Source organism: Columba livia, chromosome 3 (assembly GCF_036013475.1).
Source record: "Columba livia isolate bColLiv1 breed racing homer chromosome 3, bColLiv1.pat.W.v2, whole genome shotgun sequence".
NCBI lineage: Eukaryota > Metazoa > Chordata > Aves > Columbiformes > Columbidae > Columba > Columba livia.
This window is the reverse complement of record NC_088604.1, coordinates 42,968,620-42,989,465: the sequence shown is the minus strand read 5'-3', so window position 1 is coordinate 42,989,465 and position 20,846 is coordinate 42,968,620. Positions and strand designations below refer to the sequence as shown.

General features: G+C 38.1%; 1 protein-coding gene across 5 annotated transcripts in view; it reads left to right on the top strand.

The window, feature by feature from the left end:
* Positions 1-19,700, top strand: part of FBXL4 (F-box and leucine rich repeat protein 4) — a 70,330-nt gene extending 50,630 nt beyond the window's left edge. For all 5 annotated transcript variants that reach the window (XM_065056572.1, XM_065056571.1, XM_021285539.2 and 2 more), the window contains exons 8-9: positions 102-414; positions 8,536-19,700. In XM_065056572.1, coding sequence (XP_064912644.1) covers positions 102-414; positions 8,536-8,699 — 477 coding nt within the window. In that variant the 3' untranslated portion in view covers positions 8,700-19,700. The remainder of the gene's footprint in view (positions 1-101; positions 415-8,535) is intronic.
* Positions 19,701-20,846: the final 1,146 nt, after the last annotated feature.

The following is a 20,846-nucleotide window of genomic DNA, read 5'->3' as shown; positions in this document are numbered from 1 at the left end:
AAATGAAAAATGCTTATGATTGTGTTAGCAAGCAAATCTTGAAACACCTATGTATGTCTGGAAGGATGGTATACATGACAAAGTGTTTGCTTTCCTTGCAGATTGAAGACTATGATCTTATAGCAAGCATGATGGGAGCAAAATGCAAAAAGCTTCGCAGCCTGGATTTGTGGAGATGTAAAAACATAACCGAAAGTGGAATAGCAGAATTGGCTTCAGGCTGCCAGCTTTTGGAAGAACTCGATCTTGGCTGGTGCCCTACACTACAGAGCAGTACAGGCTGCTTCACTAACCTTGCACGTAAACTCCCCAACTTGCAGAAGCTCTTTCTTACAGCCAACAGGTCTGTGTGTGACACAGACATCGAGGAGCTGGCGGCTAACTGCACGCATTTACGGCAGCTGGATATATTGGGTAAGAAAACATAGGGCTATTGGTTTTATTTCTCACTGCATCTCAAAAACCTTGCAGTTAAATGGAGTCCTTAAGACAAAACTATCTTCTAGACAGATTTTTAAATAAATATTTCTTAAAATTATAGTTTAAGATATAAAAAAATGGAGGGAAATTTTACTCGCTGCAGTGAGTTTCTGACTTAGAATCCAGTGGATTTATACCAATAATGTAATTTGAGTGCTTAGTATGAATTGCTTAGGCTGAGATTTACGTGTGAGATTTTTTCCAATAACTTTGGTTTCATGACCATTAGTTTTTTAGCCGAAATCTTTGTCTTCTGACTATCAGAAGATCAAATTTCTTCTCCTTCTTTCTGCTTTTTTGTTGCTTTATTTCTGTGAAGTGTGACAAAGTATATTGATAGTGCAAGTCTGTGATCAATAAACAGATTTCTGCTTTTACATAATACACTTTCACCAAGCAGTATTGAATTTCTTTGTCACTTTTACCAGGGAGTGAATTTAACTCATTAAAGAGGAAAAGGTAATTAACAGCAAAACTTAAAACGGGTTTTCTACTAAGGCGGGAAGTGAAGAGGAGCAAAAAGCATAGCAAATCTTAAATTTCTAATCCTCTGCGGCTTCTGTAGTTAAAAATATTTTTAGAAATTTTAAATAAATATACTTTGGACTCTTAAGTAAGGGTTTTGAGAAATGTAGTTTTGCATGATACTGAATTTATTCTTTTTATGATGGTATATGAGGTTTTCTTCTTAAAATAATGTAGGACAGCAGGGATAATTGTGACACCAAGGTGGGAGAAATTTCTTTGTGCTTTTACTGCTCGTTTTCACAGGGTTAGTTGAAAAAGAAAGATTTCAGTTAAAGGGGAGAAAGTAGCTGCACTGCGTATTTTTAATATTTAATAATTTTAATGAAAATATTATATTTAGGTTGAGAGAAATGCCAGGAAGAACTCAGTGCCCTCAGCTTGAATGATGTTCCAAGCAAGTTTAAGGCTATCAGCATTTAGCATTTCTCATTACAAAAAAATGTGCTGTATGGTGTCACTCCACTATAGCTAATACATTCTTCTACCATGAAAGATGGTTTTGCTCATCTCTGACTGAGCAAGTTGCCTTCTGACCAACATGGGAAAGGAGAATGGACAGATAAAGTTAAACTTTGTTTTGTGTATCCTTAAGGAAACGTATTTTGTAGCTACATAATCAAGGGCACATCTACCTGTTCAGACATGAAAAATTTCTGAACAGCACGGCGAATGTAATCTTCCCTAAACACTTACGTTCTCCTGACCACCCACTTCCATGCATTTCTGTTATAAGGGCATTGTGTCTGCCCACAAAGTGCTCTGACCTTTTCACTGCACCAGGGCTGCCCAGTGAATAGCTGGGCCATGTTAAGCCTGCGGATGGTCTGCTGCTTGTCTTGCTTCTCTGCCGGCTGTGAAGGCTTGTTGCCATGCTTTTTTAGCATTTGAATTCAGTTTGATGTCTTATTGATGTTTTTGTGGAAAAATAATGTGTGAACATGGAAAAGGAGTTTGTTCCATTCCTGGGGTGGTTACCAGTATTCCTGAATGAAGTTGATTTGTACTCAACCTTTCCCAGTGAGATTGCATTTTGGGTTATGGTAGGTGCTCTCCAGGGAATAGCCAGTAGGATTATCTGCAAGATGTTACCAAAAACCTTAATATCCACCTTTTATACCTCACTTTCTTTCTTCAGAGGAATACTTAGTAGAGGCAAAAAAAGGTTGTCTTGTGCTGTAAACAAGTCAGTACAAGGTGATACATGTGAAGGAGTTACCCAGCTTTTTTCTCAACAGCAAGGAAACTGTGTTTGTTTCTTTGTCTGAATAGGAGGACCGTTACATTCTGTGGTTAAAAGAAAGAGTTGTCAAGTAGAACTACATTGGGTCATCTGAAGGTAAATTGCCAGGTGTTCCAATGTAAGTGCAGAAGTCTCAGTTGTCTGAACTAAAGAGCTTGTCTCTTACTGAGCAGGAGTATCAAGAAAGTCACAAATCTCTGTATGTGCTCTAACTTTTGCCAGCTGATATGTAGGGCCATCCTGTTACTATAAGCTGCATAAATGCTTGATATGTTTTAGTCCTTTTGAAGAAGTGTGACAACGGGTCTGAAGCTGCTAGAGGCCTGAGGTCAGTGCTCAGCTTTGCAAGAGTAACCTTGAACAGTGGGTCTTCTCTGTGATGTGAATGAAGGAGATGTACTCTCATTACATCCTTTGTCATCTCCCAAGTACAGAAATGTCTGGCTTATACATGCATTGTGAAGGGCATAGAAGTATTGCTGCTAGGTTAGCAGTGCATGCTGTAAGAGAACTTCTTTTGCTTCAACAAAGCGGTGTAAAAGCTTGAGGTTTCTTGCTGTATACAGGCACTTACCTAAGTAGGGATCAGAATGTCTTACTTGCACTGCAGTCACCAGCACTGAAAACACCATACTGGTTTCTCTTTGCAGTTGTTAGAACTTATGAACTTGTCAGGGAAAACTTCTTGTTTCAGTTATAGATTATTTATCACCACAATAGCTTCAGGACTGGAGGAGTCTAAGCTTCTGAAAGAAATGTTGTTGAACTATGTGTCATTCATTTAAGTGTTACAAAACGGATATTATATATACCCTGGATGCTGTTTTCAGGTGGCAGGTCCTGCAGCTTGCTACCCATCTGTCCTTTCCTTAGTCTCTCCATTAGTGTTTGGCAAGTCCCTTGTTACAGAATCATAGGACTCCACAGAAGATTAAAATTGCCAGTTTTCAAGGGCTGCATAAAATTATTGGCCCATGTAAAGCATTGTTTGATGGGTGGTTGTGTTTGTGGTGTGTAAAACACATTTCAGCAAGTAAATTTCTGTTAAAATAAAAATCAAGAATTGGGTCTGTATCTGCTATATTATAATACAGTTTGGCAGAGGAAGCATGACATAAGTGTATCTCTGAGTACATGGGGGTGTGGTTCTTGAAGTTTTAGTTTTGAGCTTTCTTTTACCTGGTACAGACTGAGCTGCCTGCTTAGAAGTATCATTTTCTTCTCTGCCCACATCCATTTCTCTGATTGATATGGTGGGTTCCCACCTTGCAGTAGAATGATCTGGCTGTGATCATCTGATAGTTTTGTAGTGATGGAGTACATCATCTAGTGCTATCAAAAATTAAGTGGACACCTCTAGGCCTCTAGTTAAAAACCAGTCTTCAAACCGTGATCAGCATTGAGGAATCTGATGAGTCAGATGACAAGCTTGAATTGGCAATGCAAATTCTTTTCTTGTACATCATATCAGCTGCTTAGTTATGTTGCTGTGGGGCTACCAACTGCTGTCAAGGATGAAGAATAAATCATTTTAGCCTTGCTCCCCAAAGGCCTGATTACGTCTGTCCTACACAAAAAGAGTAATGAAAAGTAGACACCCTTGTTACTGCAAAATTCATGTATTCCTATCTACATACCAACACCTCCCACACCTTCCTGAGCAGCAGAAAACCCAACTGCCCCCTTGCCAGCTGTCAAAATTTTCAGCTTTATCTTGAGAGCATCAACACATAGTTAGTAAATTCAAACATGGAAATGTGTAGCACGTTAAAATTTAGAACTCAAGTTGTGTGCAATAGATTGAATAAAATGTGAAAAATTAAGGCTACTCTGGCTGGTCTAGGGGAGGAAAGGAAAAGTAAAAACATTTGAGGGAATAGTGATAGTTATTTTCAAGGTCTTCACTCTCAAATGTTGTTTGATGTGCAATGTGCCCAGGTGGCCAAAAAGGCCAACAGCATCCTGGCTTGTATCAGAAATAGTGTGGCCAGCAGAACTAGAGAAGTGATCAGCCCCTTGTACTCAGCACTGGTGAGGCCCCACCTTGAATCCCGTGTTCAGTTTTGGGCCCCTCATCATAGGAAAGACATTGAGGTGCTAGAGAGAGTTTAGAGAAGGGCAATGAAACTGGTGAAGGGTCTGGAGAACAAGTCTGATGAGGAGCAGCTGAGGGAACTGGGGCTGTTCAGCCTGGAGAAAAGGAGGCTGAGGGGAGATCTTATCACTGTCTACAACTCCCTGAGAGGAGGTTGTAGCATGGAGCGTGTTGGTCTCTTCTCCCAAGTAGCAAGTGATAGGATGAGAGGAAATGGCCTCAAGTTGCACCAGGGGAGGTTCAGGTTGGAAATCAGGAAAAATTTATTCCCGGAAGAGGTTATCAGACATTGGAACAGGCTGCCCAGGGAAGTGGTGGAGTTACCATCCCTGGAGGTGTTTAAAAAACATGTAGATGAGGTTCTTAGGAACGTGGTTTAGAGGTGGACTTGGCAGTGCTAGGTTAATGGTTGGACTTAAAGATCTTAAACATCTTTTCCAACCTAAACAATTTTATGATTTTGTAATTCCATATATGTGATAGATATAAATGAAATCATTTACAGATAATAAAAAGACTTGTTCTAGCAAAGAAATCATTACTCAGAAGTGTCTTTTAACAAAGGTGATACCAGAGAATTTTTCCAAATAATAAACTGAACAACAAAATTAAATAGCAGATTTTAATATACTGATTATGTATTTATTCTGAGAAATGGCCAATTAGTCCATGTAGGAAAAGTTGTAGTAAGTAACAGAGCTTCCAAACTCTAGAAGAATGCACCGAATAGGTAACTAGAAGGAGGCATTGTTAATCTTTTAAAGGCAAAGGAAAATGTGCTGTATGACACTTCTGAAATGCTTTTCAATGTGCTTTTAAGAAATATATTTCACTAATTTTACATTGTATAAATAAAAGTAAAGCTGTGGCTGATGTTTGTTTATCCCCTGGTGTGAATAACCAAACCCCAAGTGCATAACTGGCTTTTTTAGCTTTTAGAAAAAGATATTTCCTAACATAAAATTTTAAGTCTGAGAAGGAAAAAAGAAACAGGTGCAGTTAAGTGTGTAATTTAGGATGGCCTATTTAGTTACAAATCCATTAAGTCTTAGTCTTAGATGAAACAGTGGGAGAACTGTTGAAATTCAGGTAGGAAGGAATGAAGAACATCCTACACAAAGAAAATCTGTGGCTAGGTGTCTAGATCTAGATTTTTGTAGAAACACACATTTGGATCTTGAAGCTTAAAATCTGAGATGTGTAAACGAGGCTCATTTTAAATGAAGGTGCTGATGCAATAGCAGTTTTAAGGCTTGGTAGAAAAGAGATGAGTAGCATAATGTGGTGTTCCTGGAGCTTGGGTTGGAATGGTAGAGCAGATCCTGCTGGTGGAACAGTGGTACTATGGTAAAATTATGGTCAAGTGAAGTAAGTAACTAGAGCATATTACAGAACTACTGTGTGTGGCTGTAGGGACTGTTACATCAACCACCGGACAGTTGTGGTGACAGTAATAATGTAATGATAAGGGAGTTAAAAATAATAATAATAATTATAAGCTTTGATTACATTTGTGTACAGGAGGTAAAATTTGGGGGCATGATAGCAAAGACTGTTTCAAGGGATATTAAATGATGTCTCAAAGCAACTAATCTGAGAGCCTACCGTAGAAGAAGTGAAGACCACACAAGAGTACAGGAGACTACTAAAAACAGAGGCGTCTTTCTGGAAGTGAAACCTATGCAGAGAAGAAAAATAGGAAGCTGTACACTAGAAAGGGGAACAAAGTCACGGTAAGGCAGAATGAGGTATTAGGGAACCATTGGCTAATGGTAGGTGCTACAATTGTATTTCAGATATGTTAGAAGTAGTTTACAGTGGATTACTGAGGCTGGTAGGAATTCCAGATGTGAAGGATTACTCAGATATGAGAAGGCCATTGCAGGAGAACTGTTGTCCATCCATTAGTGTTCATGGCAAGGGGGATCAGGTAGGCTGCTACATCAGAGCCATTCTTTCCAGGAGATTAGCCCGGAAAGCTGCCTTAAATTGGAATGCCAATACAGAAAGCTTTTGAACAAATCAATGCATTGAACGATAATAAATTGCTAGGATGAAATGGTATTTATGCAGCAGTTCTAAATGAGCTGAAATACAGGGCTGTGGAAAGCTTATTTCTGTTGTGTGATCAGTCACTTAAATGAGCCTCAGCACTAGAGGAATGAAGTTATAAACATGGCAAAATCTTCTGTAAAGGGTGCAGGTTAGAAGCTACAGAACAGTAAAATTGTCTTTTGCTCTGTGGAAACCAGTTGTAGCCATAAGAAAGCCAGTCAGTCAGTGAACATGAAGGTCATTATGATGCTTTGAAGGAGAGCTGTGTCCCCGTGAAGGTAGGTTATGCCTCTCCAGTCTTTCAGAATTCCTTGGAGTTCTTGGTGGAGGCGAGCACTGATCCAGTCCATAAAGGACTGGATTTTCAAAAGCTTTAGCCAGGGTGGTTCTGCTTTTGTAACTTAGCTGTCTTCTCCTGGTTTGTAAGGAGTCTTTCAAAGACAGACAACAGAAGAAAAGAACATCTCTCTTTTCACAGTGAACTTAGGTCACTGCCGTGGTCACCAAGGGTCTGTATTGATCTGCTTATAAGTAATCCAGGCAAAGGAGTGAATAATGCTGTGCTAGAGGATAATGCAGAGATATTCGGGGTAGAAAAACCTTAAGCTGAAGAACTTGATGCTCAAAAATTGCAGAATGGTCTTACGATACTGATCTTATGACAGCCTTGAGGGAACAGAAGAGATGTCCATAGGATTATGAATGGTGTGGAAACAGTGAACTGGGAATGATCTCACACTGCTTCTTTAGTATTCATTGCCCTTTAATTATTGCAAATAGTAAGCAGTGGATTTAAGGATTATTTTTTTTCTTTTTTTTTTTAAACATCATATAGTTAAACTGTATAACTTGTGGAGTGTCCATAATTATAAAGAAGTTCAGAAAAGTAGTAGCATTCATGAAAGGTAGCTTCAGAAATCTCAACTGCCAAAAATTATCTGTTCAGGGAAGATCCACCAGTGAAAAGCTGCTCTTGCCTTTTTTTTTTTGGTAAGCATTATTGGCCCTGGCCATAGACAAGATTCTGGGCTAGGTGTGTTTTTTGGGATGCAGTTCAGCTCAAGATGGAGCTGTGTAAGTTGAAGTGTCTACCAGCAGGTGTATGTTAATGATATACGGTGTTGGATGTGTAAACTCCTTTCAGAGCCAGGAGAACCTGATGAGCAGTTTAGCCCACTGTAGACATCCAGACTTGGTTCACTTGCCCGGAGTAACCTGCCTGGCTTCTAGCCCTTCCAGTAAGGCATGGATCTCCTCTTGTGGGTCAGTGTCCTGTCTGCCAGCTCTGTGTGGATGTAATGGTGTAAGGAAGCTCAAGGGGCACCTCAGGCAACTGAATCATACCCCAGTGCCCAGCCAGCTGAATCATGTGCTTGAGCACCTGGACTGTGCTGACTAGATTTCCATCAGCTATAAGGGGTCTGTGGATGCATGTTTATAACCACAGATTTGTTTGATTTCTGACTTAATCCCGTGCTTGAGGTGAGCCTGTGTGACACTTATGAGTTCAGTCACTGTGGTCATGTTTTTAGCATGGGTAATAGTGCGATTTCTGTTGTAATTAGTGTGTATATATATATATGTGTGTGTGTGTGTGTGTGTGTGTGTGACTGGTAGTCTTTTGAACAACTGCCCCTGAATGTGCATGATATCCAAACTCACTCTAGAGTTCTAGAAGCCTTGCTGATTTATTTGGAATTGGAGCAGCCCATAGTAGCTCGTGTGCTGTGCCGGTCATTGCAGTCAGTGGGAGTGTCAGGAGAGCACAAGTGTAGCGTACTCTGTTGGTTGTTGCCAAAGCCCATCAGCTGGTCACTGGGAGGTCTTGTAGCTGTGGGTACTTGGGGTCAGCTTCTGTAGTCAAAAATTCCCCTTGAAGGTGGAAAGTTGCCCCACAAATAGAAAATTATGGAGTTGCTTAAGCAATGGGGTTAGGCAAGTACAACAGGCTTCTTAAAAGCAAAAATTCTGCACTGTCTCTGAGAAGCTTTTAATTTAAAAATCTAATTGGAAATAATCTAAATAAAAATCACATTATAGTGGTATTTTTTTCATGGCACAGTATTAGCAGCTTTAAAAAATAGATTATTCTCTGTAACCTTACAGTTTGTTTTGTTTCTTTTCTGTTTTTGAACAGGGACGAGGATGGTAAGCCCTGCATCTTTAAGGAAATTGCTGGAGTCTTGTAAAGATCTGTCTTTACTCGATGTGTCCTTCTGTTCACAGATTGATAATAGAGTTGTCTTAGAACTGAATGCCAACTTTCCTAATGTGTTCATAAAAAAGAGTTTCACCCAGTGACTTACTACATATGCTGCTGTGGGATTCATTTGACAGAGTTGTTTCCTGTCAATTCGTGCTGACTTTTTTTAAGAAGGGTATAGATGCCCTATGAAATAGTGGAAATTATTAATTATCTACACAAATGGGTAAAATACATTTAAATATGTATTTCTTAAAGTGTTGACATTATACCTAAGAATTGTTTTACTCTCTGCTGACTGGTGGCACTGCATGTTTTTAAATACCAGCCATATGTGTGGCTTTAATGAGAAGAAAATGAATAACATATTCTTAAATGTCCCTTTTTAGAGTATTACACACAACAAACTATATTATTATCCATGTGAAAGCAGAAGTTCAATATTTAGCAGTAAGAAAAAGATGGGTGCTTCCTTTTTTATTTGTATGTGTTTGTGTGTGTATATATAAATCTATACAGATGTATATACATACGCAGATACCATAGCACTGTAGTTTGGCCTGCAGCATATGATGATGTGATCTGGCCTATAATTAGTTGTTTGAAAAGCTATTTAAGCTTGTAGAAGAATGGATTGAAAAGACACTATGTCTTCTTCATTTTTTTTTGGCAGTGAATTGTATCTGATGCATTTTTCTCCCTTCTTCCACCTAAAATATATGTAGTCACGTTTTACAGTCCAGCCTAAGCGACACAACAGATAAATGCAAGAACCTTCCACCTGAACGTAGAGCAGAAACAAAAAGAGAAAATTGCCAGATGCTTCTTGTTATTGGATATAAAGTTTGAGCCCAGGTACTTAGTGTCCTAACTGGTGATATGTAGAAAACTCAACAGCAATTTTATTTTAAAATTTCTGTCATGATCTAGACTTCATTTGTGAGACATCTGGTTATCATGCAAAGTGCCATAAAGAATAGGCCTTAGGGTAATGCATTAGTGACTGTCCCTTACACTGGTGTCAAATCTATTATCAAGTGTAAAAACAAAGATATTGTTCAGTAAGACGGCAATCAAAATATAGTGAGTTTGAAACAAGGGCAATATATTTTGGTGATTTAATAATCACCAAACCTAAGCATTGGATTTGTTTTGGTTTTGTGGGGGTTTTTTTGTTTGTTTTTCCAAGAGGTGATGGCTCAAACTACTATTGCATTCTCTCTTTTTAACACTGTTTATCCTCTGTAGAAGGAAAACTGTCAGTAGACAAATTGTAGAGGTTTCTTCTTTTCGTGCTTCCTTGTATTAAGTTTTCATCTCCTTTTTTTTTTTTTTTTTGAATACCACTGCTACAGTATGTTGCTATGTACAGCTTGACTTTAGAATTTTACCTTTTTAGCCATTGTCAATGAATATGGACCATGAAATATAGTCTGTCATTTGCTGTTGGCTCCATTATTCTTGTATTGATGGCACTTCCTACTTACTGGAATAAGAAGGAAGATGTTTTGTCTGGCAGAAGTGCATTATCACACCGAAGATCAACTGGCAAAGAATACTTCGGTTTATGCAGTAAATAACCAACCGCTACTAGAGGACAGCTACGAATCATTAAAGATTTGACAATCTCTGTGACTCCTGAATGAACACTTTGAACTCTTTGTGCTGGTGCCAATACTTTGTAAACCATGTCATGAAACAGCTACAGAACATTTATCTGATTTTATAGAAAGACCTTTTTCTTCAGTTTTTTACATTTTACAGAATCTTTTGGGAATTCCGGATCCAAAGAAGAGCATGCACAGTTGGCTTTTTGATTTTTTTCCTCCACACAGAAGGCACTATGGGATTTCCAACTCGATTATGCCATTCCATTTTTTTTTCCAGAAAACTGGACATTGTCAAAGATCTTAAGATTGATTTTTCTTTCTTTTTTTTTTTTTTTCCACGCTGATGGTGTGATTCTTTGTGAGACCTCATTTCTTTCAATCAGGTTTGGGTTGATTTCTTTTTCTGGGAACTTAATTTCTAACTTTTTTTGTCTATAAGTAATATTTTCATTGTAATTGAGTATCAAACAGTATTCTAGTTATAGGAGAACACAGGTTTAGATAATGGGAGTTTACAAAGAACAGTATTTCAAAACAAATGTTTTTGTTGTAAATTTTTTCTTCTCAGGGTGCATCTGTGTTTATCTCCTTTTTTTCTTAGAGATCCTTCTTGTTTGTTTTTCACTGTAAATAGAATGGGATGTGGATGAAGTGTTAGCCATTGTGCCTTCAAACTGGTAAACCTGGTAAATAATACAGTTTCACTTCTACAGCATCCGTGAATCAAACAAGTGTTTCATGTATATGTAAAGGATTTCATTCTCTATTGCTTTTTAGCTGTTATAAAGGAGGTTTAAATTGATGTTTTGTTCATACTAAAGGGTTTTTTTTCTTATGTTGTGCCTTCTGTTTGAAATGGGTTTTGTCAGGAATTCTCTATTGTCACTTGAGGGATAAATTTAAGTCTACCTTTAATTTGGACTGTTTAAAACTTAGTTATTGTTAACATAAAATTAATTCAAATAGCTGAGAAATAATTTGGAAAGACTTCCATCTCTAGTTGTAGACTTTAATCTTCTATCAGTGGGTAAGAAGCAATTTTCGCTATGGTTTTGTATGTCCAAGAAGTCTTCCAGAAAAGAGAGGATAGACGAGACTTGACATTTTTAATATTTCCAGGATAAATAAAACAACATGCTTCCTTATATGTCACAAAGAAGCAAGAATAGATCATTGTCTTTTTAGTTCTGCTATTTTATACTTGTGTGTGTCTCTATTTATACATATCTGTGTATAAATTATATATATACACACATATGTTTCTGTATATATATATATGAACATTTTTTGAATGTGTGTACATACTTACACATATGAATCTCAAAGTTTTTTCATGTAGAAATTACTTTTGTAAAGTGAATGTAATAGCAGAAGATGTTTCATAGGAGTTCTGGTTTAAACTGTTGTGTTACTGTACCTGGAGAGTGAGATTCTCTCCACCCGTGCGGCAGGAAAAGCTGAGGCAGGAGCTGAGCGGGGTTTCCTCTGTTGCTTTGCCAAAGTGCCTTTTGGTTTGTCTACATGTGAAAGGTGATACAGGGTATGGTTGAGTGTGGGTGCAAAGTCCAATAACTACTGTGGACTGTCTCCTTGTGAGGCAGTCGTAGAGCGGGAAGTTTATTCTACTTTCATTTAATCCAGAATGAATGATACCAATTCCTCATTATTCTGGAAGTGGGTCATCATGTCCAACACTCATCCCTCAGCCACGTTATCTAAATTCTGCTTTTAAGCATGTTCAGTTTTTTTATCTTGTTCTTTGATCTTGTCTGTCTTTCTGAAGCATTGTAAAAGATGTACTTTGGCGACAGATGTTAAAAAACCATCACTAACATGTCCAAAAAAAAGAGCTTTGCTCTGAAGTCCTCCTGTTCTTAAACTGAAGAGGGGCTTCTGTACTATCTGTATGAAGTTGGTGTGGGATGGCATGTCAGCAGATATGTCATTCTTTTGGTCATTTTAAAAATTAGTATGATAATTTTACTATTTAAAGCTTCTTCCTGACTCTTGAAGACTTCAGTTCAATAGTGTACTTACATGTATTCATAATCCTGAGCTGTCTGACTAGATAGCTCTATGAAAATAGATGAGGTTTCTGATGTTTAAATTATGCACATGATTAAGTACCTTAGAGAGCAGGACTTACATGGAAGAACATTTCGGGATAGGAGGTTGGACCTTATAATCCTTATGTACTTGGACGTCCAAATTTCAGTCTGAAGGAAAAAAAAAAAAAAAAAAAAGAAGAAAACCCTTCTATTTCCTGCCTGATCCTTTCCTTGTGGCTTTCCTGCCAACTTTTCCAGATACAAGATGTCCAGTAATCACGGAGCACAGTGAGTAGAATTCATCTCTCTGATAGCTCTGTGAAAGTTAGACATCTAGTTACAAGAGAGGAATCTGGGCACCTCTAGAGAGCTATCGATCTCCTCTTAAGATACATATTTAAGGAGAGTAGAATGAATAATTTTCTGGAGAGCTTCTCTGGAGGCTGTGGAAGCTGTGATTTAGCTCAAGTTAGATACTTGTCTTCAGAATACTAAAATGAGATTCATTCCATCCAGCATTGCACTACCTGTTTTGGAATACCAAAAAGCAAGACTGGAACAACATCCATCCCCAAACTTCAAAGCTCTCCAAAATCTATCCAGAAAAAAAAATCAAATTATAGAGATGTTGACAACTTGGAAAGTCAGTGTTTTAAATGCCAAGATCTACTTCTGCCCCTGAGTCACTTGCCAATGCCTGTGGTGGTTTTGGTTGGGTTTTTTTTTGTTTGTTTGTTTGTTTTCGTTTTGGGGTTTTTTTGTGGAAACGCTTCCCCTTTCCCTGTTCTGAAATCTTATGTACCTGACTGGCTATATGTATAGTTCTGTAAATGCATGAAATTAATGGGAAAATGTAATTAATGTATTGCAGCTGTTTTGATAATCTTTCATATTGCTATAATTAAGACTATGACTAGTTTAACTGCTCTCCTGTCATCAGAAATGTTACCTACTGTGCATCTGCAAAAAATGTGTGTTTAGTCCTGGTTCTTAATGTGTGTAATTATTGCATCTTATGGGATATGTTTCCCACATCAAATCTGCAGGAGTACTAAATTTACAAAAACTAGATAAAATGTAGCATTTTATTATGTGGACTATGGGGGTGACTTTGTATATAGATTTACATGTTCATTATTACTTTTTTGCAATGATTCTGTAAGTTATAGCTTTTGAAATTACTAGGCTAGAAATTCCTAGTTTAATGCATCTGTACATGCTGTGCTAGACACAGTCAACATTTTTCCCTAATTAAGGCATTTTTCCTTCACTGAGATGATGATTTCTGTGATTTTAGATTTCTGACTTGAAATCCAAGAAGGGCTCTTAATTAAATTTACCAGGCATGGAACAAGTTGTGACAGTTGACATTAGGAAGGACTGAGGCACAGGTCTTGTGTGTTACAGACCTTCATGATCTTCAAAGAAGGGCCTCAGCGAGAGTTGTCTCTTTTTAAGAAGATTCAGCCTCAGTAATAGCAAACGATGGTGAGATTTTTCTTTTTAGCTAATGGACTAAGTACTGTTATTTTAGATTTAGCAGCTCTGGTTTCTCCCTGTCTTGTTTTCATTTAATAATGATAAATGATGGCACAGTTAGGACAGACATCATGAATTGGAGAGGATCCTTTGTGAGGAATGAAGTTTTTCTCTTGCATCTTTTGTTCCCCTTTTCTAAAAATAAATAAATAAATAAAAAAATCCTCACGTATTTGAAAGCGCTCTCTTTTTCCTTGGGTACTAAAAAAATGCAAATGTCAAAAAAGTTGAGAAAAGAAACAAAGAGGACTTAACCAAATTTATCTGGAAATTCATGGAAGGGTGGCCAGAGCTTTTTACAGGCACGAGGAAAGTGAGTCCATTGTTCTAGGTCAGCTGTTATCTTTCCCAGAAATTAGTTTCCCATCTAATTTCACATGCTAGTAGTTCTAAGTCAAGATTTAGCATTTAGATGCTCTTAATATTGACCTTTCATATACATGCCTGTGTGGTAATTCCTGATGTCTCTTTGTTTCATTTTCATGAACTACATAAAAATATTTTTTCTTCACCTACTGCTGCCCATCTGCATTTTTGCAGGTGGTTTAGTGTGTGGACACACAGATGCGTGTAAGACTTATTTGCTTAGGATTTTTGTAATTGGTCCTTTTTTGAGCACAAATAAACTGCAGGTTTGAGGCAAGAACCTGAAACATGGGAGACTCCATCTGAACATAAGATGGCACATTTTATGGTGAGGGTGATCAAGCCCTGGCACAGGTTGCCTACAGAAGCTGTGGAGTCTCCATCCTTGGAGATATTGAAAAGCCGCATGAACATGGTCTCGGGCAACCAGCTCTATGTGGACCTGCTTGAGCTGAGGGGGGCTGTACCAGATGACCTCCTGTTGTGGTTTAACCTAGTAGGCAGCTAAACACCACACACAGCTATTTGCGCATTCTCCCCCCCAAGTTATGTGGGATAGAAGGTAAACCTTGTGGGTTAAGGTAAAGACAGTTTAGTAGGACAGAAGAGGAAAATAATAATAGAATATATAAAACAGGTGATGCACAATTCAATTGCTTACCACCTGCTGACTGATACCCAGCCAGTTCCTGAGCAGTGGCCTGATGACTAACTTTTGCCTAGATTATAATACTGAGCATGATGTCATATGGTGTGGAATATCCATTCAGTTGGGGTCAGTTGTCCTTGCTGTGCCTGCTCCCAACTTCTTGTGCATCTCCAGCCTCCACGCTGACAGGACATGAGAAGCTGAAAAGTCCTTGACTTAGTGTGAGCACTGCTGAGCAGCAACTAAAACATCAGTGTATAATCAACATTATTCTCATCCTAAATCCAACACACAGCACTATAGCAGTTACTAGGAATAGAATTAACTCTGTCCCAACTGAAACCAGATCATCTGCAGAGGTTTCTTCCAACCTCAACCGTGCTGTGGTTCTGTGATCCGAGACTTGCCCTTTGCTTGTTCTGTTTGTGTTCTGATGGCTGAAGATGACAGAGGGGAGAAATAATATTATCTTAAGAAACTTGCAGTGTCAAGAACAGTTCATTTGTTCTTTTTTATTGTTCTTTATTTTCTTTTTTTTAAGGAAAGTCATTTTTTTTCTTGGTTTAGGTTAGTAGGAAAATCTAAATGTAACTTACTAAAATAAAATTTTGGTAATGTTTTTGACATACAGTTCTGTAATGTACAAAACATACATGATTAGTTTACAGGACTAATATTGTCAGTCTGAAGTCTGCAAGTTAGACTAAGATAAATATCCCTGTTCTTGGGTACTGACAACAGTTTCTGTTTAGAAAATGAGTTGTCTGTAATACATTAGGAACATCTTAGTTTGTATATTTTTAGTATTTGTTTACATAGATCTTATAATAAATTTGGATTACCATAGCTCAGGGGCCAATTTTTTCTGCTTATTCTATTGGAAATTGAGTATAGTGGTTAACTGTTCATAGTGTCAAAACATGAAAATTTGAATTCAGGTGAAAAAGAGGACAAAGTTTATGAAACACAGAAATCTGTCTGAGCATTTTTAGTGAGATATTGTGTATAATGGTTACAAAATATTATATTTTTTTGCATTTATTTACTATTATACCATTGTCAAGAGCTGTTGGGTAGTGTAGTCGTCTAATCACCATCAGGAGATGGGTTCTGTCTGTTGGACCTTGGTCTCCTTAGATTTATTTTCTTCAGGGCAGTGCCAAAGATTTCTGCACATATACACTATTTTGAAAGTAATAGAGACAAATTAAAACCAACTCATTTGGTTGTGATTTGGAAACTAATGGTTAGTCTATGCTTGGAGTTATTTTGGAAGAGTTATTGAAAGTGAATTAAAATAACCAGGAATTGGTGTGTTTGCAGGGGGTCCTTGCACTTTCTGATTTAACTTTTGCATACAGACAAATCCTAATTACCAGCTGTCCTTTGAGTCATCTTAGCAAAATCAATGTGATGGTCTCATTTCTAGTTCTTCCTAATGAGCATAAAGGCACTATGGCTCTTGAGCATCTTCTGGCATTTTGCATTAATCTCCTTACCAGGGAGATGTTGGAGTTAAGGTGTGTCCAAATTGGCTGGATCTCTGCAGGTGAGGTGTGGGAATTGTCTGTGGAAATGTCCTGCCCCCATTTACTCCTATGTGTGGATGAGGCATCTCCAGACCTTCAAATTTAAATCCCTGAACCCAGCACCTGGATTCATTTAAAAATAATAGCTCTTTCCCTGCCCCCATCCCCCTCAAATAACCAGCAGCAAAAATCATAGAATCTTTTTGGTTGGAAAAGACCTTTAAGATCATCGAGTCCAACCATGAACTTAGCACTGCCACATCCGCATCTAAACCATGTCCCTAAGCACCACATCTGCATGTCTTTTAAACACCTCCAGGGATGGTGACTCAACCACTTCCCTGGGCAGGCTGCTCCAATGCCTGACAACCCTTTCAGTGAAGAAGTTTTACCTAATATCCAATCTAAACTTCCCCTGGGGCAACTTGAGGCCATTTCCTCTTGTCCTATTGCTTGCTACTTGGGAGAAGAGACTGGCACCCCCCTCGCTTTATTTTTTATTTAATAATATGCTTCATTTTCCGCTGCAAAAACAGGAGTCTGAGCAATATTGCAACAAACTCCTACTGTGTTACCTTTTAAAGGGGCTGATTTCTGTAAAAGGTGGAAGAGCAGCAATAGAGGGAACAGTTCTGACACTATCTGTAAATCACTTTGCTGTGCATGCTAAGCCAGTAAGCACGAGAAGCAAGTTATGTGTTTTTCTAATAACCAGTCAAGAAAGGCAGAAGGGATAGTTGCCTCTAAGCACATTTTCTGTAGCTAGAGAATATTTGTATAATCTGATTCTAAGTATCTAGGATAGGTACTCAGATTAGGAAACTGGTCTTCTAGGGTCCCTTCACTCTGATAGGTTCTTCCACGGGCTAGTTCAGATCAAGAGATCCATTTTTAAATTGAAGTTTTGAACTGACCTCTGGAGAAGCTGAGGTCCATGTAGACCACATAAAACTTCTAGTGGAAACCAGCTTCCTGAGCTGTGTGCTATCCTGGATTCAGAGTACAAGGTTCCTTACCCCATGCTGCTCCCTATTAGCCCCCGGGCTTCTCTTGCTCTACCAAAGGCCACCACTTTCTTTGCTCTGTTGGCTGAACGGTATCTGATTGCTCCCTACAAAATATCTTGGCTAAAACTAGAAAACCTTTCTTGCTTTTGCCAAGAAACATTGGACCAGATGATCCTTGAAGTCCCTGCCAACCTGGTATTCTATGATTCTATGATTTTGTTTCCTCATAGTTGAATGTTTATTTTTGTTGTTGTGTTGTTTTGTTTGGTTTAGGGTTGTTTTTTTTTTTTGGGGGGGGAGGGAGGGGTCGTTTCTAACTTTTTTTTTCTTTTTAAATTTTTTTACTTTTCTTCCTCTCCCAAGTCAGACATTTAAGCCAGCAGAAGGAAGAGGGCATTTATTTCTGTCAGCCTCCTAGTGTTTGGACAAAATGTCCTGAGAAGCTGATGTAGTAGACACATTCGAGACATGCAGGAATCATGTCTGGATCCCAGCCACTCAGCAACAGCATTAGTGATTCACGCTGTGGGCTTTATTCTCAAACTCTGTTAAACCTTTCATTGTATGAGAGTCACATACATGGAGTCAATATGGCCCCTCAGGACTACTCAAAACCTTCCTCGCTTTTAAAGCTTTTCAGCACTGAAAAGAATTTGAACTGCTATCTCTAAACAGTAAAACTGGCAGTTTTACTAGTGCCAGCCTGATCCACTGCCACATGCTGACCCAGTGCACTACTCTGGATCCACCTCCCGAGCTATCATTTGCACAGGAACAGGACAGGAGTCCAGACTATATGGAAACAACATAAATGCATTTGTCATGCATAGGATGTGTGGTTGAGACCTAGAAGGCCTCTTCTGTACTTCACCTCCTCAGCATCTTAAAAGAAGGAAAGATAAAATTTTATACACACCTACTGACAGGGATTACAGAAGCTGAATCCTGAGACCCACTAAAATCAATAAGGTTGAATTTTCTCTCTTCCCGTAATACATCACTGAGTAATGAGCAGCAGGTGGGAGCACATTGGTTGTACAAATATTTTAATTCCAATTAGCATAAATGAGGACAGCTACACTTGATGATGTTGCAAGGCTCCTTAACTTTTAGATAGTTCATCTCAGTACTGCGTGTCACAAAGATATCCAAAACAAGGTTGTGTATTTTACCTCATAATCGTACTTTAAGCTCTAAAGTATAAAATGCTACTGTGAACATAGGAGAACATGCAAGTCCTAACCAGCTTCAATAAATTTCCTAACTAAGATTCTTTGAGAAACAGAGGTTGGAAGGTAATAAGGGCATATTTAAAGCGTGAGGAAGGCAGTGGTTAGCAAAACCAAAAGTGGGAGGCAGGGGCAGCAGTTATTGGATGTGTTTTTCAGGGCTGTTTCCTGATGTTAAGCTACATGGGCCCACAATACTGATATTCACTACTTTGCACCATTGCAGTCCTAAATATAGTAAATATTCCAAGAGCTGTGTCTGTTTGTACAATCTTAGATCCCAAACCTGTTCTCTGTGCTGTCACTCAATAAGTCGTACACATTCAGCATTAACCCCATTTTTTGTTTTGTGCTCCTCTTGGTATACTAATAGTGTTTACCTTAGTATCTTCTGCATATTTGTTTTTAATATTGTCCTCTGAGGCTTGCACATTTTTTATACTTATGCAAGTACTTGAATACATTTCTTTTTTTTTTTCCTTATCAATGTTCTGCTTGACCAATAGTAAATGGAAAATATGTTATTAGTGTATTCTGTTCAGATTTGACTACAGCATCTTCTCTCTCTGTGTAAACCAAAGGTCTCTGTGCATGTGCAGACACAGCTCAGGCACAGGTACCCGGCTCCTCCTCATTTGAACACCTTTGACTTGTGCCACTAAATATGTATTTGTAGTATAAGGTACGGGATTACTTGAACACGCACAAAACAGAGATCATAGCCCTATATTTATAAATGATTGAATTTATTATAGAGAAATCATCTAATGCCTTATATTGCTAACTAAAAGTTTCTTTTAACCTTAAAAGTTAATGACGTATTTACATACCAATTACTTTTATTTAGTAAATTAAGCCTGTTTTATTCTGACATGTTGGATCATTTAAAGTGTCATAATACTGTGTTGTACAGTTTTATTCTGTTACTGCCAGTATAAAGAAGTAGAAATTAATGTCCTCACTGAGTTGTCAGTGTCTGCTGATTCCAGAGATGACAGAAATGTGTTAAAATATATTCAACCTATAATATTTATCTTGCTTTGCACTTAATTTGTTTCCCTTTGACTGTGTTGAAAAATACCAAGTGTACATAAAATAATGAATAAATAAAACAAAAATAAATTATTTGTCTACATTCATTGACCTTTTATGCATTCATTTAAAAAAACAGTGAAATAAAACACAAAATATGATGCATTCAGAAGAACAGTTTGGTCATATTTTTATCACTGTTCATTTTGAAATAAGCTACCCTGGGTGTTTTGAGATACAAGTTTGTGAGTTGTGGGTTTTGGTTTTTTTTTTAAGAAAGTGTATTATTGTTTGATATTTAGCTTACCATAGCGCTATGAGAGCACATGGAACTAGGTGCCTTACACAGAACAGATGCTTCGCTGCCTCAAATGGTTTGTGATGTAGGTACAGGGCAAGAGAGAACAGATGTGTGTAGACAGGGGGACATAAGCAGAATATGGAGATTACAATTTAACAAGAGAGACCTCCAAGAAAAGAAATAATTGTTGAATTTCTTTCAAGAAGGATTTCCTACTCCAGCAGAACTTATGTTACAGTAACGTGCTTCCTAATCCCTTTAATTATATAGGTAGTGATACAGTTGTGTTTGAATGTTGTGGAACTTAGGTAGTATGATAAACTCTAAATTTAGCAAAGCTGTTACAGGGTTCTGCAGCTTTGAAAGTGGGAACCAGAAGGAAACAGGTAATGGGTTGGACTTGACTTGTCCAGAACAACCCATGTATTAAATTGGAAAGGAGTAACGGCTTTGTCCTTTTTTTCCCATGAATTACCTAAAAAGTTTATTCGTTCAGAAATTGGTGTTGAACTGATCAGTGCCCATTTTCTTCTAAACAAACTTCAGTGTTAGATTCACCTGATAGTGTTAATTGTTCAAGACAATGCTTCTACTAAACAAATAAAAAGCTTTGAGTTGTTTTCTTGCATCTCTAAGAAAGCTTTTGTTAAGACTTTTAATCTCCAGCACCTACCAAAGTGTTGAGCTTTTGTATCACAACTTTGCCTCAGGCCAGTATCCTTTTGAACATACTAAAACCTTCTTCTAGTCCCAACTTAGAGCTGCTGGTGCTTCTGATTATGGAGAAGGACGAGACTGGACCTGGCTTCTGTGCATCTTGGTTAAAACGTTGCTGCCTTTTGACACGCGCTAAGTGCAGTTTTAGATGTTGCTTCTGACTGTTGTGTTCCTGACAGGTACCTGTTTCCCAGCGCTGCTTTCACAGTATGGAAAAT